Raw genomic sequence first — 17,720 nt, forward strand, 5'->3', positions numbered from 1 at the left:
TTATTTTGTTTTTCCCATGAGAAATTTCTTGGTATTGTTTTCTGGTCTGAGCAAAATTATGTAACATTTAGGGGCAAATATGCAAATTAGGAGTCCAAAACTGGAGGCCAGTATTGCAAAGATCTCTACAGTGACACTATACTTCCCTGGAGAGCTGATATATGCTGGAACAAAGGAGATCCACACAGCACAAAAGATCAGCATGCTGAAAGTGATGAATTTGGCCTCATTGAAATTGTCTGGAAGCTTCCGGGCAAAGAAAGCCAGCAAGAAGCAGACAGCAGCCAGCAAGCCAATGTAGCCCAGCACCAGGGAGAAGCCTGCAACTGACCCTACCATGCACTCTAAGATGACCTTTGACTCTTGAATTCCTAAGTTGTGGTGAGGTACAGGTGGGCTGAAAGACAGCCACACGGTGCATATAATTACCTGGATACAGGTAAATAAAAGAACGCTCCCTCGTTGCTGGCCTGGGCCAAACCACTTCATAAGGGATGCAGATCCAGGTCTGGCTGAGTGGAATGCAACCAGAACCACAATGGTCTTTACCAGGATGCAGGAGATGCAGAGGACAAAACTGATCCCAAACGCTGCCTGCTGCATCCTGCATGACCATGGCGATGGCTGACCAATAAACACAAGCGAGCACAAGAAGCAGAGTTTGAGTGACAGCAAGAGTAGAAAGCTCAGCTCAGAATTGTTGGCCTTGACAATAGGAGTCTGCCTGTGGTAGACAAAAACAACAGCTACAGCTGCTGTGGTCATGGAACCGGACACAGCCACAGTCGTCAAGGTGATGCCCAAATTTTCGCTGAAGGAGAGGTACTCAACTTCACGTGGAACACATGCAGTCCTGACAGAGTTGGACCAAAATTCCGGAGGACAGCGGTGACATTTCGAGGAACCTATAATAAAAATAAAATACAAAGCAAATATTTGCAATAATACTTTTTGTGGACTTGACACCAAAAGAGATCTACTGCCCTTCAGAGTTTAGTCCTGATTCTTAATCTAACACACTCAAGACAGGGAATAACAGACTTCAAAATATTAAACGTAAGCATGATAGCATGGGAACTAAACTCAGTAAGGTGGTAAACCTCCATCAGGCATTAGCAATAACTTCAATATTGCTAAATTAATGTGTATAGTAGACATTTGGGATCACTGTAACCACAGTCATCCCCAGCATACATTTTACAGCTCTTATATCTGAGTTATTGCATGGTTAACTAAATAACTTATTGTCAGAGGTGATTTCACAGGTAACAGCACAAATGGTCTAAAATATTTTGCTAAGCTTTTATTGGCAAAAGTGGATGCTGCAGTTATCAGTTATTTTATGATAATGTAAGTTGTATTTTTGGGAGCTTATTACAGTGTTATGTGAGAGAACTTTTGATGACCTGTGACGTTGCTGAATTCTCCTTCAGCACAGGGCAGGCAGTCAAAGCAGCAGACTGGCAGGCCTTTCTTGATGGCTTTACGTGTGCCAGGTGGACACTGATTAGTGCACACAGACACGGGTATCTGAAACCATCGCAGAGAGAGCCAGACATTCAGGACTTATCAAAAATTGAACATTTTCACATTGTACTTTAGGGACTTCATGATTATATCTTAAATCAGGTTAAATAGAAGTATAACATATAACATCAAATTAATTACTTTTTCGAAATATTGAGTGGGAGATTGGAAAATCAGTGTTAAATTAACATGTAGACTGCTAAAATAATTTAAAATTTTAACTATGAAAAAACATTCCATAAATTTCATTAATTTTACCAAGGGTGCCTTTATTTCTAAGCTCTACTCATTAAAGGGCCTTTTAGTCCAAGACCCATGTAAGTCCACTGAAGCAATTGTTACACTATGAGGGTCCTTTTTACCTTGTTTGAGCTGCCTGGCCAACTAACTGCAGAGTCATTAATGATGAGCTGGGATCCCTCCAATCTGCCAATGGGAACATAGTTCAAGGTTCCCCCAGGCCCTCTCTGCCAGTTCACCAGGTCATAGACGGCTGGAATTTCCCCATCTTGGAAATAAAACTTCTCCCCCAGCTGAGTTGTGAAGTTCACCATCTTAAGGTGTTCCAAGAGCTAAAAGAACAGAGAGGAGAGGAAAATAAAGAAATAAATGTAGTAGTAGTACTAGCATTGTTATTATTAACACTAATTCTTATTCATTTGTTATCATTCTTATTATTGTTGGTGATGTGGTTTAAAAAAACATTACACAGCTTCCAGAGATGAATTTTTTAATTCAATTGAGCTTTTATTAAAGCTGGTATTTAAATAATAATTTATAAACCATAAAGAAAACATTTTAGCCAATCTTTGCTGTTATCATATGAAACAAAGAATGCTATTTAAAAATATTATTTAGAAAAGTATATCTGTTGTGAATAATACTGCATTACTTGTTCTGGGGTGATCTTGTCTGGGGAAGAACAGCCTGAGGTCATGCTGGAGTCAGAGCCATTAGGCATGGTGCAGGCCAGTAGGGAGTGCAAGGCATGGGCTGCTGCATAAACAGCCAGGTACACGTTGTAGGTGACTCTCAAGTTGGAGACATCTGTCACGCTGTTCTCGACCTGCTCCAGGCTCTCTGTCCCAGTGCAGGGGGGTAGGTTGCTCTGTGAGGAGTTCTGAAGTGGACTGCAGCCAAACGTCTTCTCCCATAACACCCTCAGGAGTGTGTCTCTAGGGTAACGAGAGGGTCGGAGCTGATGCAGGTGTTCCTTGAATCCCGGGATAGGTGCCCTCCTAATGGCAACGCCCAGCGTGCCCTGTGCTATAGTGTATAGCTGGGGGTTGCTCAGGAGACGACTGCTGGTGCTCCAGATCTCGCTGGCCAAAAACTGCCGGCCTGTCACATTCCGGTGAACAAGCTCGGTAAGGAATGCCTCCACGTCCACATACCAGGCAAACACGAGGATCACACGAGCAGATGAGGCTTGCACTGCTGAGGCAGCATGATCCACATCTTTAGCCAGTTGCTCTCGGAGGAGCGTCCTGACAAAGGCCAGGCAGATCTCAGTTCCTTTGGTCTCCTCTTGAAACACCTGCACTGCCAGGAGCCCATAGTCATTGTCAGCCACCACAGCACCCACCCAGGTCCAGCCAAAGCGCCTTGCCATTTGAGCCATGGTGCGTGCCTGGTACACATCACTGGGGATGGTGCGGAAAAAGTTAGGGTATTCATGTCTGTTGCTGAGACAGGCACATGAGGCCAGGTAGCTGATCTGGGGGTAAAAGAACATTCCAAACATATCAACAAAATGGGCTGTATATAATCTGTATTTTCAAAATTATAGTACAGAGTGAGCATGAAATTCACAATATACTGAGATAAAGAGGCACTGGGACTTGGGAGAGATGCTGCTTCTGTACAAGAGCCCTGAAACCTGAACCACAATTTGAATCTGCAATATATAATGTTTGGGCAAACAGGTGACACCAATACCGTTCACTCTGCACTGCTTTGCTAAAATCTCAACTTGTGTGTGAGACAGAATGTCTCTGTCAGAGAATGTTCCTAAAAACTGTGTAACTTCAACATAAATGGAATGAAAATCAGTAATCTAGATGTCTATTACAATTGTCCAAAATGAAATTAACAGGAACCCCCATGATTGATGGACAGATATTAACGTTACTTAAAAAGCAAACTAAAAACGACGCTTGCATTAAACATTTAGGGCAGGTGTTCATGGAGCGTTCTTTTTTTTTATTTGACCATTTCTCCTGGGGGACTTAGCCCCGCTATTCATATATTTCTATTGAGGCAATGAGGCTTTATTTCACCTGCATTCTTCTTTTTCTATACGGCATAACACTTACCATTGGTATATAGAGCGGGCTGAGCGTTTTGGACAGGATGATGCACTGAGTGGAGGAAGCGTCTCCGATGATGAGTTTGACGGGTCGGGTGGTCTCGCAGGTGCGGTCCCCGGCGCTGATCATTGAAAACGCCGCTCTCATGCTGTAGGGGTGGCGCGCGCAGCTGTCCATCACGTGGTAGCCCAGTCGGACACCCGGTAGCAAAAACGGGTTCCTGTTAATCTCCTCCACGGCAAAGACAACAGCCTGCGCCCACTGCACGGGACTCTCCTGAAAACTGACACGGCAAACAAGAAAGTTCTTAAGATAAATAAACAGCAGAAACAACTCTGTATAACCAGAAAAGCCAGTATACATGTATACACACACGGTTTCGAAAGAAACAGGACGTTCATATATAGCCTGTATATGCATTTATGCAGAGGTACAGTACGTGTGTTTAACGTTTACCAAAATTACATTTTAAGAATCCAGATCAAACTCACGAAGTAAGATTTCCCCAAAATCGCTTAAGTGTTTTGGAGCTATGGAAGGCTAACGTTGATTGCTCCGGTAACCCCAGTGAACATTACTGATGCGCGAAAAAACGAGCTGTGAGCTAGAAAAATAAAAAAATTAAATGCGAAAACAGAAATGGAGTCAAATAAAGCGAGGAAAATTTGCAAACTCGTACTTCATACTTAGCACTGAGGACACAGAATACAGTGTTTAATTAAGTATTGATTACACAAAGTACTGCTTTAACAAATTAGTATTGATCATCTTAACTGATTACGATCACGAAACGAGTAAAATAACTTTCTGTTTTGAATGTTATCAGATTATGAAGGAAGATATATTGTTCGCCATAACTTTAGATTGTTTGACTGTTTCCGTAAATCGAGTGCGCGACGTAGTCCAGCTTTCCTCTGCACAGAACACCTCGGCGGCTTTGCCGTCTCCCTACCTGCTCGTCCAACAAGTCTCTCACGGTACATCTTTAAAACAGTCCATATTTGTTTTCATCTCGTGAAATGTAGGCCTGCTTTAGGCCAGCCCCGTGCGTTATAGTCACGTATAAGGGTATTGTGAAAAGCAAACATTACATTAAACAAAACATTAATTCTTCACTTGATTTCACGTGTTTCACATTGTGATGGAAAATGTTTCATATCATATCATCTAAAACTTGTGACAAAAAGGATAACAAATGAAAGTTGTTTTCATTTAGGTGTCGCCAACTGAAACGCATGGTTTCTTTTCTCTTATAACGTGAACGTTTGTTTAACAAAGGTTTAACAGATAAAGGGTTTGGTAATTTGCTGAAGAGCAGAGTCCGGTATTTTGGAGCATGAAAACGTATTGTGGTCACTCTGCATCCACAAATCTTACATAAGTAAGCTATTTGTTCCAAATGAAAACTAATACAGTTTAATATACAAAGTACATATAGCCTATTTTTAAAAAGACATCTTAAGAAAATTAACTGTTCTGTTGCGTTATTGACCCACTTTCCGATATAGATCCAGTTGTGATCATTTTGTTGATATTTCATCACCAATTTTCATTAACCACAGAAATTATAACCAAATACAGAATTACTAAAATAACTACAATTTTAAAGAAAACAAATCTTGTTGATTAAAATTTGTAGACAGCAGACAGGCCGATTCTCTGCACCTCTACATTTTTCATCACTTAAATCATTTATGTTTACCAAGCATCTCAACACTGAATGCAGCTTCTCCACAGAAATGTTTAAAAGAACCATAGATCTTCCATAAAACAAGAGAAGTCTGAAACGAATGTAAAATGTATAACGGCAGTAGATACAACTAGGGGTGTTGGTGTGAAAAGACTTTTAACAATAGTTGGGTTGTTATAACATCAAATGCAAACAGTATGCAGCTAGTGCAAGTGACATTATTTCTTTCTTTAAATATGCTCTGAAATTAGTTCAGTGTCCCATGTTTGCCTGTGGAGAGAGCCTAAGACTGTCAGAAAATGCATTGCACAAAGTTATTCTCCTTCAGCGTTATTATTCTGGTACAGTGAGACAGATCCAGTGACTCACTCGGAGCATGGTTGCAGGTACGGTTCTGTGGTGAAGCTCAAGTCAAGGGTTGCTGGAAGGATGTAGACATTGAAGAGCGCGCCAATGACCACGTCGCCATCCTGAGAGAGGCCCACATCGTCCAGCTGCTGGGCCCTGTCCAGGTACACACACTTCCCTTCTGCATACAGCCCTGTCGCTACCTCACACACCACCCATGTCAGCAGCGTCAAGAGCAGACATGGGGGGAAGACTTCAGCAGACATTGGCTCTGGTGTAGCCTCACTGGTCTCCCCTCCACTATCTGCACAGACTTTGTGCAGCTATTTCTAATAGCTAAACAGTCCTCAGAGGTTACGGAGAAAAAGACCAAAATGTGAAGGGAAAAAAAAACAAAAACAAGGACCAAAATGTGCACAGGTGCTTCAAATCCCATCTTCTACTCTCAAGGCAGAGAATGAGAGATAATTGCTTACTATTTAACAATTATAACATGGCTGAGTGAAGATACCTTGGGATATAGAGGATAACTTGTGTATCTAGCACACCTTATGAGCTTCCTTGAAAGTGACACAAGCTAATTAGCTTTCATCTGTATTTACTGGTAATAATTCTGAACAGAATAAATGTAGGCAGCCCTGAAACATCCCTCTGTAACTCTCATCTGTAAGATAAAACTAGGAAAAAGGCTTCCAGAATGAAAGCACCAGTCAAGAAGAACAAATAAAGACTTTTATAAGCTCCAAAGTTCACTTGTCTAGCATGGTTTAGCTTATTTTCCTGATTCCACTCAATAGTCACTCATCAAACCCAGTATGGCTTGAGTCCTTTAAGTTCTTTTAGAATGGGAAGGATCCAACTGACTGAGCTGAGAAATTTTACATTATGTAGGGTACCATGGTCGCCGACACAAAACAAAAACACTTTAATGAATGAATAGTTTAGTATTCAAAAAACATATTTTCCATATTTTAAACATGCAGAGTAGTTTAAATTTGTTTTAGAATATTTTTGCCAAAGGCTTGGTTCTGGAATTACAGATGGGGCCAAAAATGACCTCCTGTAGACACTCACAGGCCTTAATTCCAGGCAATCGTTTTTGCATCAAAATCACAGCACTTCCTAGTTTGGTGTTTTCCTTAATCCTTCTGAGCTAATGATTGAAACATGGCTTTCAGGCACAAATGATGGTTTGTAGTACAGCAAAAGCCTCATTGCCACTCATCACAAAGCTAGAATTAGCTAATGCAAAATAATTAATTTATTGTTATTAAGCAAGGACAAGAGTAATATCATCATTGCCATGGGATACCAGAATAAGTTCAATATTCCCAGACAAACATACTGGCAGCAGTGGGTATGGGCAGGAAAATCATGTTTTTGATTTCAGACAACTGTAAACCTTTAAAAAGGAGAGAACTATACAGTGACATTCAATTTTAAGAAAATAACCTTTAGACAGACAAACTGATTTGTTTGATAATGTTATTATTTTATTGCATTGGTAGGAAAATGCTCATAGACATCCGATGAGCACCCATAAAAGAAAAGTCCCTGTCTGGATGGCCTTTTGCACAGGAACTAAATCAAAAAGGAACTTTTTGTTTTGTTTTGTTTTAATGCAGCTTTGTCTAATGTGTAACCAACACCTGCAATTTCCTTGGGCAACTTGTGTGTTTACCATGAAATGCTTCCCTCTGTAATTAAAATAAAATCCAGACCAATAAGTGAGTTTTGTTCTGTATCAAAGCAATTACAAAAATAAAATTTTACCCTCACAGTTTTTTTCTTTAATATGAATAGTGTTTATAATCTTTGAATTCATGCTTAAGAAAGAGCAAGACACAGAGAGCAAGCAAACGTGAGCAGGCATGTTTCTCATTTGTGTTGTGTGGAATAAAGCAAACAAACAGTTCTAGGCAGAATCAGGACACAGACACATCTACTCATCTGTGCATGGCTATGCTGAAGATGTCCATGGTCCACATGCTGTTTATGAAAATTAACACCACAGTTCAGTTTCAGACTTAAAACCATAGGGCCTTAAATAAAGGCAAATTTGAAAACATATGAACAAACACAGACTTACAAATAACAAAAAGGCATAGGAATAACAAAATATACAAACTTACAAGTAACAAAAAGGCATAGGAAGACCGAATAAAACATTTTTTTTTAATATAAGCCCCTCTAAGAATAAGATGTTAATTAACATTTAAAAAGGGACAAACAGAAGACCAAGACAAAAATCCCTTTAAAAAAAAACAACCACCATCTTTTTTTCCCCTTATACAGTAAATACTTGTTTTAAACAGGAACATTTAGAAGCATGACAGGGACTAGATAAACAGAGATGTGGTGTAGTGCATCTAAAACTGGCAGTTTGCTGACTGTGATGTATTGTACTATTTACAAAATACTGGAAGCTTCCATTTAGGTCATTTTTCGATCACTGTACTGCTCTCAGAGCAAGCAAGTACAACCTTAGTCACTGTTACAATAGTCCAGCTTCAGACTTATGAATACACATTGGTAGCAAGTAAGTGTACAGGCAAAACAGGAAGAACTCCAAAGTCAAAGTCTCAGCAGAAAGTAGACTTCAGGCTCTGAGGGGGGGCAGGAATCAGAGGGGAGCACAGAATCATCAGTGTAACAAGGATCTCTGTAGCTATAATGCATTGTTGTGCAGGAACCCTCAGGCAAGCCCCGGTCCTGCTCAAAATAACCAGCAATATAGGAGCCAGTAGAATGCCTGTTGATGAGGATATTTTGGGAGGAAGCTGACTTATTGCGGAACATAACATCAGGAGCACCCCCTGCAGGTCGCAGTTTGAGCGCGTCCTGCTGTCTCTCACGGGCACGGCTGGCTATGTGGCGTACACGACTCTGACTGCGAGAGGAAAGCTTCCGTGAGAGGAAGGGAGGCGGGTCCTCTGGATCCTCTGTAGAAACTACAGAGCTGACTGGATCTGGGGGGTTTACTGAAAGAGGTTTGGGGGCAGGCTGAAACTGAGATGGAAAGGGCCAGGGGCGGTCCACTTCTTCTAAAGCCACTAATTTGCGAAGCTGCTCAGTCAGTGAATCTTTCAACTGTGGCTGGTTGGTTAGGCCACCAATCCGTCTCTGGTTTTGCATGGCTGGAGTTATAAAACTGCGGCTGATGACCTTGTACTTGCTCTGGAAGTTGCAGGAGATGTCCTCAGATGTCAAGTCACCCAGGCTCTTGGACTTGCAGGGACTGGGAGCTTTAGGGTTTGGAGACTCATCAACGTAGATACCATTGTAGATCTTGGAAGGGGTTGGATTTAAAGATTGATTTTGTTGCAAGGACTGAGAGAATTGCTTTGGAGGGCAAAAGCGATCTCCATATTCCATGGAGCTATAGATCATATCGTAATTAGACTCAGGCATGTAGGAGCCTTTGTCTTGTTGAAGCTTCATACCTTGAGTCCTTAGAAGGCATTCCCTGGACACGTATCCATTTCGGAAGCACTGTGTCCTGCAGGTCAAGTCGTTCCTGTCCCTAGTCTCCAGCTGTCTGTCATTAGAAGTTTCGTTGTTGTTCCTGCCAGGCTGAAACTTCTGCTTTAGGGTAGCATTAGTGCTGTTAAACTGCTCTGAGGTGGGCTTGCTGACAGGGAAGCCATGCTGATGCAGAGCACTGGAGAAAAGAGGCTGGTGTGGTGAAAGATGCTGGCATGGTTTATGAAATGTTGACGACTCTGTGGAGCAAGCATTTGCAGTGGGTTTATATGAAGATTTGCTTGTTGGAGCAGTTACATAAAAAGGATTCTGGCACGGAGATAATGGCTTATGCACTGGTCTGTGAAATGAAGAGCTGTTTAAGAGCTCAGGGTCACTGTTCCACTGAGTGTCATGCTGTAAAGGTTCCATTGTCATGGTAGCGTCCAGAGGATCTTCATCCACGTTGATCTCCACCTCCATCAAGCTACTGCTAGCCGAATCATGACACATAAGGAAGCGGTCTGAGGTCGTGCTGTTTATTGAGGTTTCTCTGTAACCTCCACATTCCCAGTTTCTGGAAGATCCATTGGACTGGAACTGATCTCTGCAGCTTTTATCTCTATAAGGCCCCCAGCCACCATTACCTGTTACCTTACTTCCAAAAGGCAACTTGGAGGAGGAACCTCTGCTGTCCCCTGGGGCTATATTGACATTGCAGATAGGCTGAACAGGAAGGTCACACCAAGAGTCTGGAGAGAGCACCTTCTCATCTAGAATAGTGAAGGCAGCTGGTTCAGTGGTTTCAGGACTAGAAGAGACAGGTCTTTCTACAGGCTGTGCGGCCTTCTGGAGAGATTCCTGGATCACTTTTAGTCGGGTGCTGGATATTTGGTTACTTGTAGGTAAGACAGAAAGTTTAGAGGGTCTTGAGCCTGAGGATAGATTTAGGTCACTCTGTTCAGCAGTGACATCAAACTGACTAATTAGAGCTGATATTGACCTACAAGTGTCATGCTCATTGCCCAGGGAGACAGCATCAATCAGGCGTGAGAGAACACTGTCCTGAAGGGACATCTGACTCTGCTGATTGGTCTGAAGCACTATGGGTGAAAGAGGGCATAGGGCATGGATGCGTGAAGATGAAGACGAAGAAAGAGAACAGGCTTTGGACATTTTGTTGTTTTGGGGAGTTTCCCTTTGGCAGCTCTCAGTCTGCAAGCTAATACCGAGGTCTGGTTGGTCTGAGAGACTCAAATGACTTTCTGGAGGACTTTGAAAAGGAAAATCATCAGCTTTGGTCTGCTGGGTGAAGCCATACTCTAGAGGTTCTGTGTGGATATCATCAGTGTTGGTTTCACCACCTCCTCCTATGACCAGGTAAGATGTTTCACCTATTTTTCCAACCTCATTGGTTCGGTCCTGGATGTGATCAGTAGACTGGGCAATGTCATCAGACCCTTGGTGAGCAGACTTTTCAATGAGAAGATCCACAGAGACAGTTCTGAGAGTCTCCAAGCAGAATGAATCTGTGGGAGACATTTTAGTGAAGAAAAAGTGTCAGCAGCCATCTCAAAATAATCTCACAAAACTTCAGCAACACCAAACTTGACACAAGCCACTCTAGACAACAACAAATGGAATGTTCCACCAAGAACGACTGTGAGAGGTGGGGGTTGAAAATGGGACCGCATAGAAAACATTTTAAATTTGTTCTTTTTAAAATATAACATTTTTTGCAAACGTATCACTAATGTTTTTAAAGCAACCACTTTGGACAATATGATCTGATATCATTTTTGTCTCATAAATGAAACGTCACAGAACTACTTCTTTTTTGACACTGAGAAATTAAAAATCACACCAGTGGAAAGATGCAGTTCTGGAATGTTTTGGATGACAACCTGAGTAAGACTTGTGGATTACCTGTAGGAGTTTCCTAGTCAGTTTTCTACTATAAAGAGGAACGACAGTAAAGACAAAACAAGACAAAAGCGAGTTAAAGTATTAAGGAAGAAAACCCTGCATGTCTGAACAATTCAAAGCGAGTGTTAGAATGCAATAACAATGCAAGAGTCTGAAAACAATGGAGCGCATATGAGAATTAAGACAGATAATGGAGTTTTAAAGTGAGAAAAACATCTGGAGAGAAGGCAATGATCCAAAAAAAAAGAGATCCCTTATAATAAAGCCTTATTTCTGTAACTGACTGGAATCAGCTATTGTCTGAGCAGTTGCTTTTATGCTGTGTATATCATAATGAATCAAGAAACTTTTCACTTTACCATTAATGTCCTTAAGGGTAAAGGTCATTTAGGCTAAAGGTCAGGTCCTTAAAGTCTGCTTTGCTACAAATGGTCACACACTTGAGAAAATGACATTTCACCTTGTGAAATTTCTCAATTTTCCCAAATTTTCTGAGCAAGTATTTTTTTAAGAAATCCATTTCTTAAAAACACTTAACACTTCTTGCAAAAACACTTTCTGGATGTGATGTATGGTTATAAAGCTTGGGATAAAGTGGTTATCTAGCTCACCAATTATAGTGTCAGCACCAAAGTCAGGCCCGTCGTGCTCTGGAGAGGAGAGGGTGAGCTGGCTCTGGAGGATCTTCTCCAGGGGCATGGAAGCTGGCCGGTGCTGGAGGGTCATCCTGGGACCCATGCGCCTCCCCACAGCCTGTGGCTTAAGGTCCCCATTGCTGTCCTTCCCATCCAGCGAGGTATCAGACAGCGCCTTCTTGGTCTTCTTGCGGCCCTTTGCGGGAGCACTAGCTGTCCTGCGCAGCAGGTGGCTACTCATGGAGCGCTTGCGTGGTGGCGCGCTGACGTTCGTGTCCACAGAGCACTTGGAGCTCTTGCTGAACAGACCACGGAAACCACGCAACTGACGACCCTGAGAAGGAAGATTTGTTTAGCGTCATTAAACATTAACAGGACATTATACATTTTCTGAGATGTGTTTTAAATGCAAACACACACGCACCCAAAGATCCATATGCAATGCTGTCACATGGCAAGTGAACACAGAGGAAGTCTGGAGAATAAAATTCAAATGGTAACCATTTGCTTAAGGTACTTTCCCACTATAAAATGGAAATAGTATAATGCTATATGTTAAATTTTATAGTTAGCATAATTTATTAACTTGGAAGGAGATTAAGAAAACTTAAACTCATATATTGTTCAAGTTGGGACACAATGAAGTATTATGCTTTATTAAAATGAATTAATGACCCTATATATAGAGAGAGCCTCTCTCATATTTTTGTTATTTGTCAATTTCGTTAATCTGTTTCTTCGGAGGTGGTTCATGAGACCTTTCTGGCCCTGACCCACAGATGGCACCATAGTCCACTTAAACAAGCCACTCAAAGACAGCATTCTAGAATCCTGAAATATCGGAATTCCTCCGAAAAGGCACAAGTGGAAGGAACACATAGCAACAGAGTATACGCGGTTAGACAGTAAATGACAACAGTACACACGGGACAATAAAGTGCCCACTACAACATGAAAGTCACACCGTTGCACATTACAGCAGCATCATGCAATGCCATGCAGTATGCTCAGCAGATCCAGGGTACCTTGTTAGTTCCTAGAAAATGCAATATGGTATAGCTGGGATTGAGCACTAGGGGGCTCCACTGGAAAGTAGAAAGGTTGGAGGAATTTCAATAAAAGTAGATTACCCATCAAAAACTCCTTAAGATGGCAACATTTAAACCAAGAATTAAGTTTTGTGTGGTGGGTGTTGTTGCTTTGGAGGTGGTTAACATGCTGCAAATGTGAAAGTGTTTACATGGATTTAATATAGTTTGTGGAAATTGACAGATTTGTTCATTTGAAATGCATTTAATAATACAATAATGCAAAGAAGTGTATTTTATGGATGTAAATGCATTACAGGTTATATCATCTCCTGTTAACAAGCAATTTGGCTCTAACTGTATAAACAACTGTTTCTTTATTTTACATTACCATTCTAATTGTCTAAACATTTGTGCAATTATTGACGCCATTACCTGTGTGATAATTATGTTGTTACAGAAATGACAGCTTAGATGACAATCTAACCGAGCTATGCTGTTGTCATTTGTCTTTAATTAAACTTCTGCAGTTTAGAAAAATGTGACAACGACTGGAACCAACTGTCAGTCATTACACAACACAACACAATATCACTAAAACCAAAATGTAAATGGGAAAGGGTGCAGCCCTAAACCATAGTCTACTTTATTAAAGTGTAGCATGTAACATGCCTAGTTAGTGATTGGTAGGATGCATCAGTGGTCAGTGGGCAAAGGTCAGGAACTAACCTTCCCATAGATATCATGCACTGATATATGAACAAAGATAGAAGCTTCTGTCATCCCCTCCAGATACACGTGTCTGTAACCTGTAACATGACAAACAAAGGAAGAGACATTCACAGGAGTAAATGGTGACATCTCTAGGAGTAATGTTTGTTAATATGCGGAATAAAAGACAATTTTTTTTTTTCCAGACACACTATGCACTGAAGAACAGTTATTAGCATTATGACCTAATGCTTAATCTGAATGCAGAACACCAGATGAAGACGGTACATGGAAGCTTCCTTTGACGTCAGAGGTGGGAGACTGTGTGTGCTGGCAGTGAGTTGAGGTTGACGACAGAAAGTGCTACTGCCGTACCTGCAGTTGTGTGACTGCGCTAACACATTCCCGCTGCGACACAGTGAGACACTCCATGCATCACACACAGACCGCATGGAGATCTCACACCATCTCGCACACCCCCATCTCTCTGCCCTACGCTAACCTACCGGGTTTGGCAATGAAATTAAAGCGCACAGCCCATTTCACGGTGCCGTTCTGACTCCCTTTCAGCCCCCCCGAACCCCCACTTCCTCATCCTCCACCCCGGCCTCCACTTGGCCCTGCCCACTAATCCTCTGGCACTGCAAGCTTTACAGATGCAGGGCGGTGATGGGTTGTCGGGGCAATGGAGCCCACAGTTTTCCACTCTCACCTGGCATAAGGCTGCTGAAGGCGACCGTCCTCTGGCCTATAAAATCTCGGCCAATAGGGTCATGGTCCCACACCAGGAAGCGCACCAGTGTGATCTCAGGCATGTGCACGGTGAAAGACAGCGTTTCCTCCCATACAGGGTTAAAACCTGCGTTAAGCATTACATGGTATCTTAGTAAACACACAGCCTATCACATAAATCTCAATTTCTCAGCACAGAAACAAACGACTACCTGTGCATAGCTTCACAAAAATGCAACATAGTCCAATATGTTAATGCCATGGAGACATTTATTATCTTGCAATGAAAAACCATATATCAGGAATTTCCCATTTTTGTGTAATCAATTATTTTAATTTTTGATCTTACATTCAAATTGAAAGCTTAAAACCTTAAAATGCTAAATATGCTTAATTTAAACTTACCTTACTTAATTCATGAAGGCATTTAAAAATAAAACTTGCAATAATACAATAAGACATTTTATATATATATATATATATATATATATATATATATTATTTATTTATTTATTTTTATTCTGTAGCATGTGGAAAAACAGTAAGTGGACATGTATGGTTTTTCATTGCAAGGGCTCATATTTTACCAGTATGTGTTTAGTATGTGTTTAGGCTGTTTGTGTTGCAAATCATAACTGTGCACAGAAATGTACACAGAATCAGCAGCATAAAAGGTGATCGTACCATTATCATCAACAACCCTTGTCTGCTCTTTACAACAGTCCACCGGAAGACCAATAATCTCCACCTCCACAAATGGGTCGATAATCTAAGTAAAACAGAAAACTGCATTTCATCCTTTCTTTTGTTTCACATTTACTAATCCGAGCTCAGACTTAAGGGGTAATGTAGTTGACAATCTGACCTCCCCTCGATCCCCCAGCATGGAATCAGGTGGTTTCGGCAGCTGCTGCCCACTGATGATTTTCAATACCAGCTGTTTCTTCGGACAGGCAGGCAGAGGGTCGTCGCTGCAGGGGTTAAAAGAACCTGCACAGGAGCAGGTGGGAGCGCAACATCAGGCTTCAGTAAATGGCTTAAAAGAACAGCACCATCACAATGACGTAGAGAATCCCGTCACACAGTAATTCCAAACGGGCAAATGTGGTTTACACATAGTCTGTGTTTGGTCTACTTTCTAGGTGCTCTAGAGGAATTCTTACCTAAATACTACACATATGGCTGAGCATAAATTAAATGTTGCCATTGTTGGCCAAGTATTTGCTGGCTGTAGTACCTTTGCACATGGGCGGGGGCTTCAGCACGTAGCCAACGCCTCCATTCACCATAAACTTTGCCCGGTTTAACTGCATCATGCGGCCCTCAGTCTGATAGTTTAGAGCCACTGGGAGAACAAAGAGACACAGGTTCTTCATTCATTCATTCATCTGTCCATCCATCCTTCCCTCCCTCCGTCCGTCCGTCCATCTGTCCACACTGCATGACGTGAAATTACTTGTAAATGCAGCACACTCCAAGCTTTAATTTCCTGTGGGAACTGGATAAACATGTAAACAGGTAAACAATCAGAGACAAGAACAAAGAGGCAAACAAAAGTAAAGGAGGAGAAGGAGAACCCAACTAGTCTTTTCACTAAGACTAGTTCACAGTGATTTATTACACCATCAAAACAGAAGGGACACAAGGGCTGCCCACATTCTCTGCCTCTGTCTTTGTCTTTTTAGTTGATACCCTCACTCCCTCTTTTCCGCTCTCTGACGTGCTGTTTCTCAGTCCCTCTGTTCCCTTTCATCTCTCCTGTTCTGGGTTTCTTCCAGTTCTCAGTTTTTGGGCTATTTCAACTTTTTTGAAACTCTCTTAATTTTCTATTTTTAACTTTTTTAACTGCATCTCAATTTTATTAGTACCCACTCCACAAACCTCTCTCTCTCTCTCTCTCTCTCTCTCTCTCTCTCTCTCTCTCTCTCTCCACCTCCCATGTGTCGAGGTTGGGGAAATTGGCAGTCTATACAATAAGTGGAGCAATTATTGTGGCTATTAGTGTAAAGAGTGCAGAGAAAGCTGGATGAGAGGGCATCTGATTCTGTTTACGCGCGCATGTCTGTGTGTGTGTGTGTGTGTGTGCATAGATATGTGTCCCTATGCTTAAGATGCTCATTTATGCATGTATGTTCACAAACAGATGGTATGTGTGTGTATATGCACGTGCATGTGTGTGTGATCACAAAACATATGGTATTACAAGAGCCAGGGGTCAGAAGGTCAATCTTGGAGAACAGAGGCAGATGGGCCTGATAAGGTAAAATATCCATGCAAAAACAAAAAAGCCCATTCACAACAGGAGTTCAGAAAGACCCATTGCTCAGCACAAAAGGAGTTCAAAAACCAGTTGGATGATGATTCAGAGACCTGAATCGCAGTGTGCTGGAGGTCAATAACCTAAGAGCTTCTAGTGAGGAGTGGAATTTTGAGCAATGGCAACACAACCCTTTAAGAGAAGGTGGATCTAATTCTGCACTCTCCCTGACTGATGCCATTATGCCCCGCATACACAGTCAGTGATTATGGAGCACCATGAGTCAGGATTCATCTGCTTTGATATGTGAGAGGTCGAAATGTGGCAGGGCGGGGTATTTAATAAGAGTCTATATGTGGATGTGTGATCTAAACCTGTAAAATACATGTCTGTGAATTTATATGTGTGCGTGTGTGTGTCTCTGTCAGCACTATTGCCTGTGTATATATGTGCATATGCGCAAGGGTCCAGGGCCTCACCCAGCTGGCAGCCCGTGTTCCAGTAGGTCTGAGGGTTGAAGTTGCTGGAATCAATGCGGTAGGCGGAGGGGTAGATCCGCGAGAGCTGGCGCTGGTTAAAGTTCAGGAAGCGCTCGGCCCGATGGTGGGCCAGGTGCTGGGCCCGAGCCTCACTGAACGACAGCACATTCACTATAGAACCTGCAAAAAGATGATGCAGAACAGGTATCTCAGGAACAGGGAGAGCGAGAGAGAGAAGCTGACAGACACGGAGACAGCTGTAGCATAGTGTATTGATGTGCTCATTTTGCATTAATACACTCTTATTTTGCAAAGCACTTGACAGTCGTATTACTGATAACATTATAATCAATGAAGGAAGATTATTCCTGTCCTGTTTCAAAATGATTTGAAGAGTGGAGTTCTGGCATCTGGTTCTGGTGGTGTAATTAGTCGTCCTACAAATATTTGCATGTATCTTTGGTGTACACTTGGTTTTATTGTTTATTTGCATGCATCTTTGGTGTATACATGGTTTATTGTTTATTTGCATGCATCTTTGGTGTATACATGGTTTTATTGTTTTCTGTTGTTTTGGGTTTTAAGGGCAAACTCACCTTCATCCAAACACTCCTGT

The 17,720-nt window shown here is 41.8% G+C and overlaps 2 protein-coding genes across 7 annotated transcripts in view; both read right to left on the reverse strand.

Moving 5' to 3' along the window:
* Positions 1–6,140, reverse strand: LOC113589424 (extracellular calcium-sensing receptor). The gene is made up of 6 exons (XM_027029073.2): positions 5,896–6,140; positions 3,843–4,119; positions 2,420–3,244; positions 1,890–2,099; positions 1,407–1,530; positions 1–905 (listed from the first exon to the last, which is right to left on the reverse strand). Exons 1-6 carry the CDS (start codon positions 6,138–6,140, stop codon positions 1–3), a joined length of 2,586 nt encoding a protein of 861 aa, XP_026884874.2.
* Positions 6,141–7,332: 1,192 nt separating this feature from the next.
* Positions 7,333–17,720, reverse strand: part of plch1 (phospholipase C, eta 1) — a 61,385-nt gene continuing 50,997 nt past the window's right edge. For 3 of the 6 annotated variants that reach the window (XM_035525184.1, XM_027029067.2, XM_027029068.2), the window contains 10 exons: positions 17,701–17,720; positions 17,105–17,284; positions 15,606–15,713; positions 15,234–15,358; positions 15,053–15,137; positions 14,349–14,495; positions 13,655–13,734; positions 12,923–12,982; positions 11,874–12,231; positions 7,333–10,865 (listed from right to left, as the gene is read on the reverse strand). The exon at positions 17,701–17,720 is cut by the window's right edge and continues 78 nt beyond it. In XM_035525184.1, the coding sequence (XP_035381077.1) occupies positions 8,449–10,865; positions 11,874–12,231; positions 12,923–12,982; positions 13,655–13,734; positions 14,349–14,495; positions 15,053–15,137; positions 15,234–15,358; positions 15,606–15,713; positions 17,105–17,284; positions 17,701–17,720 (3,580 nt within the window). In that variant the 3' untranslated portion in view covers positions 7,333–8,448. Of the gene's footprint in view, positions 10,866–11,262; positions 11,291–11,873; positions 12,232–12,321; positions 12,373–12,922; positions 12,983–13,654; positions 13,735–14,348; positions 14,496–15,052; positions 15,138–15,233; positions 15,359–15,605; positions 15,714–17,104; positions 17,285–17,700 lie in introns of all 6 variants that reach the window. The other 3 variants (XM_027029071.2, XM_027029069.2, XM_027029070.2) reach the window with 3 other exon arrangements.

This window comes from Electrophorus electricus, chromosome 4 (assembly GCF_013358815.1).
Source record: "Electrophorus electricus isolate fEleEle1 chromosome 4, fEleEle1.pri, whole genome shotgun sequence".
In the NCBI taxonomy this organism is placed as follows: domain Eukaryota; kingdom Metazoa; phylum Chordata; class Actinopteri; order Gymnotiformes; family Gymnotidae; genus Electrophorus; species Electrophorus electricus.

What these genes read in the sequence shown, in the direction of transcription:
- LOC113589424 (XM_027029073.2), bottom strand. Translation starts at nt 6,140, where the DNA reads ATGTCTGCTGAAGTCTTCCCCCCATGTCTGCTCTTGACGCTGCTGACA. An exon ending in GCCCGCTCTATATACCAATG is followed by an intron (nt 3,245 to 3,842) that starts GTAAGTGTTATG and finishes TTTTACCCCCAG; the next exon opens with ATCAGCTACCTGGCCTCATG. An exon ending in ACAAGATCACCCCAGAACAA is followed by an intron (nt 2,100 to 2,419) that starts GTAATGCAGTAT and finishes CTGTTCTTTTAG; the next exon opens with CTCTTGGAACACCTTAAGAT.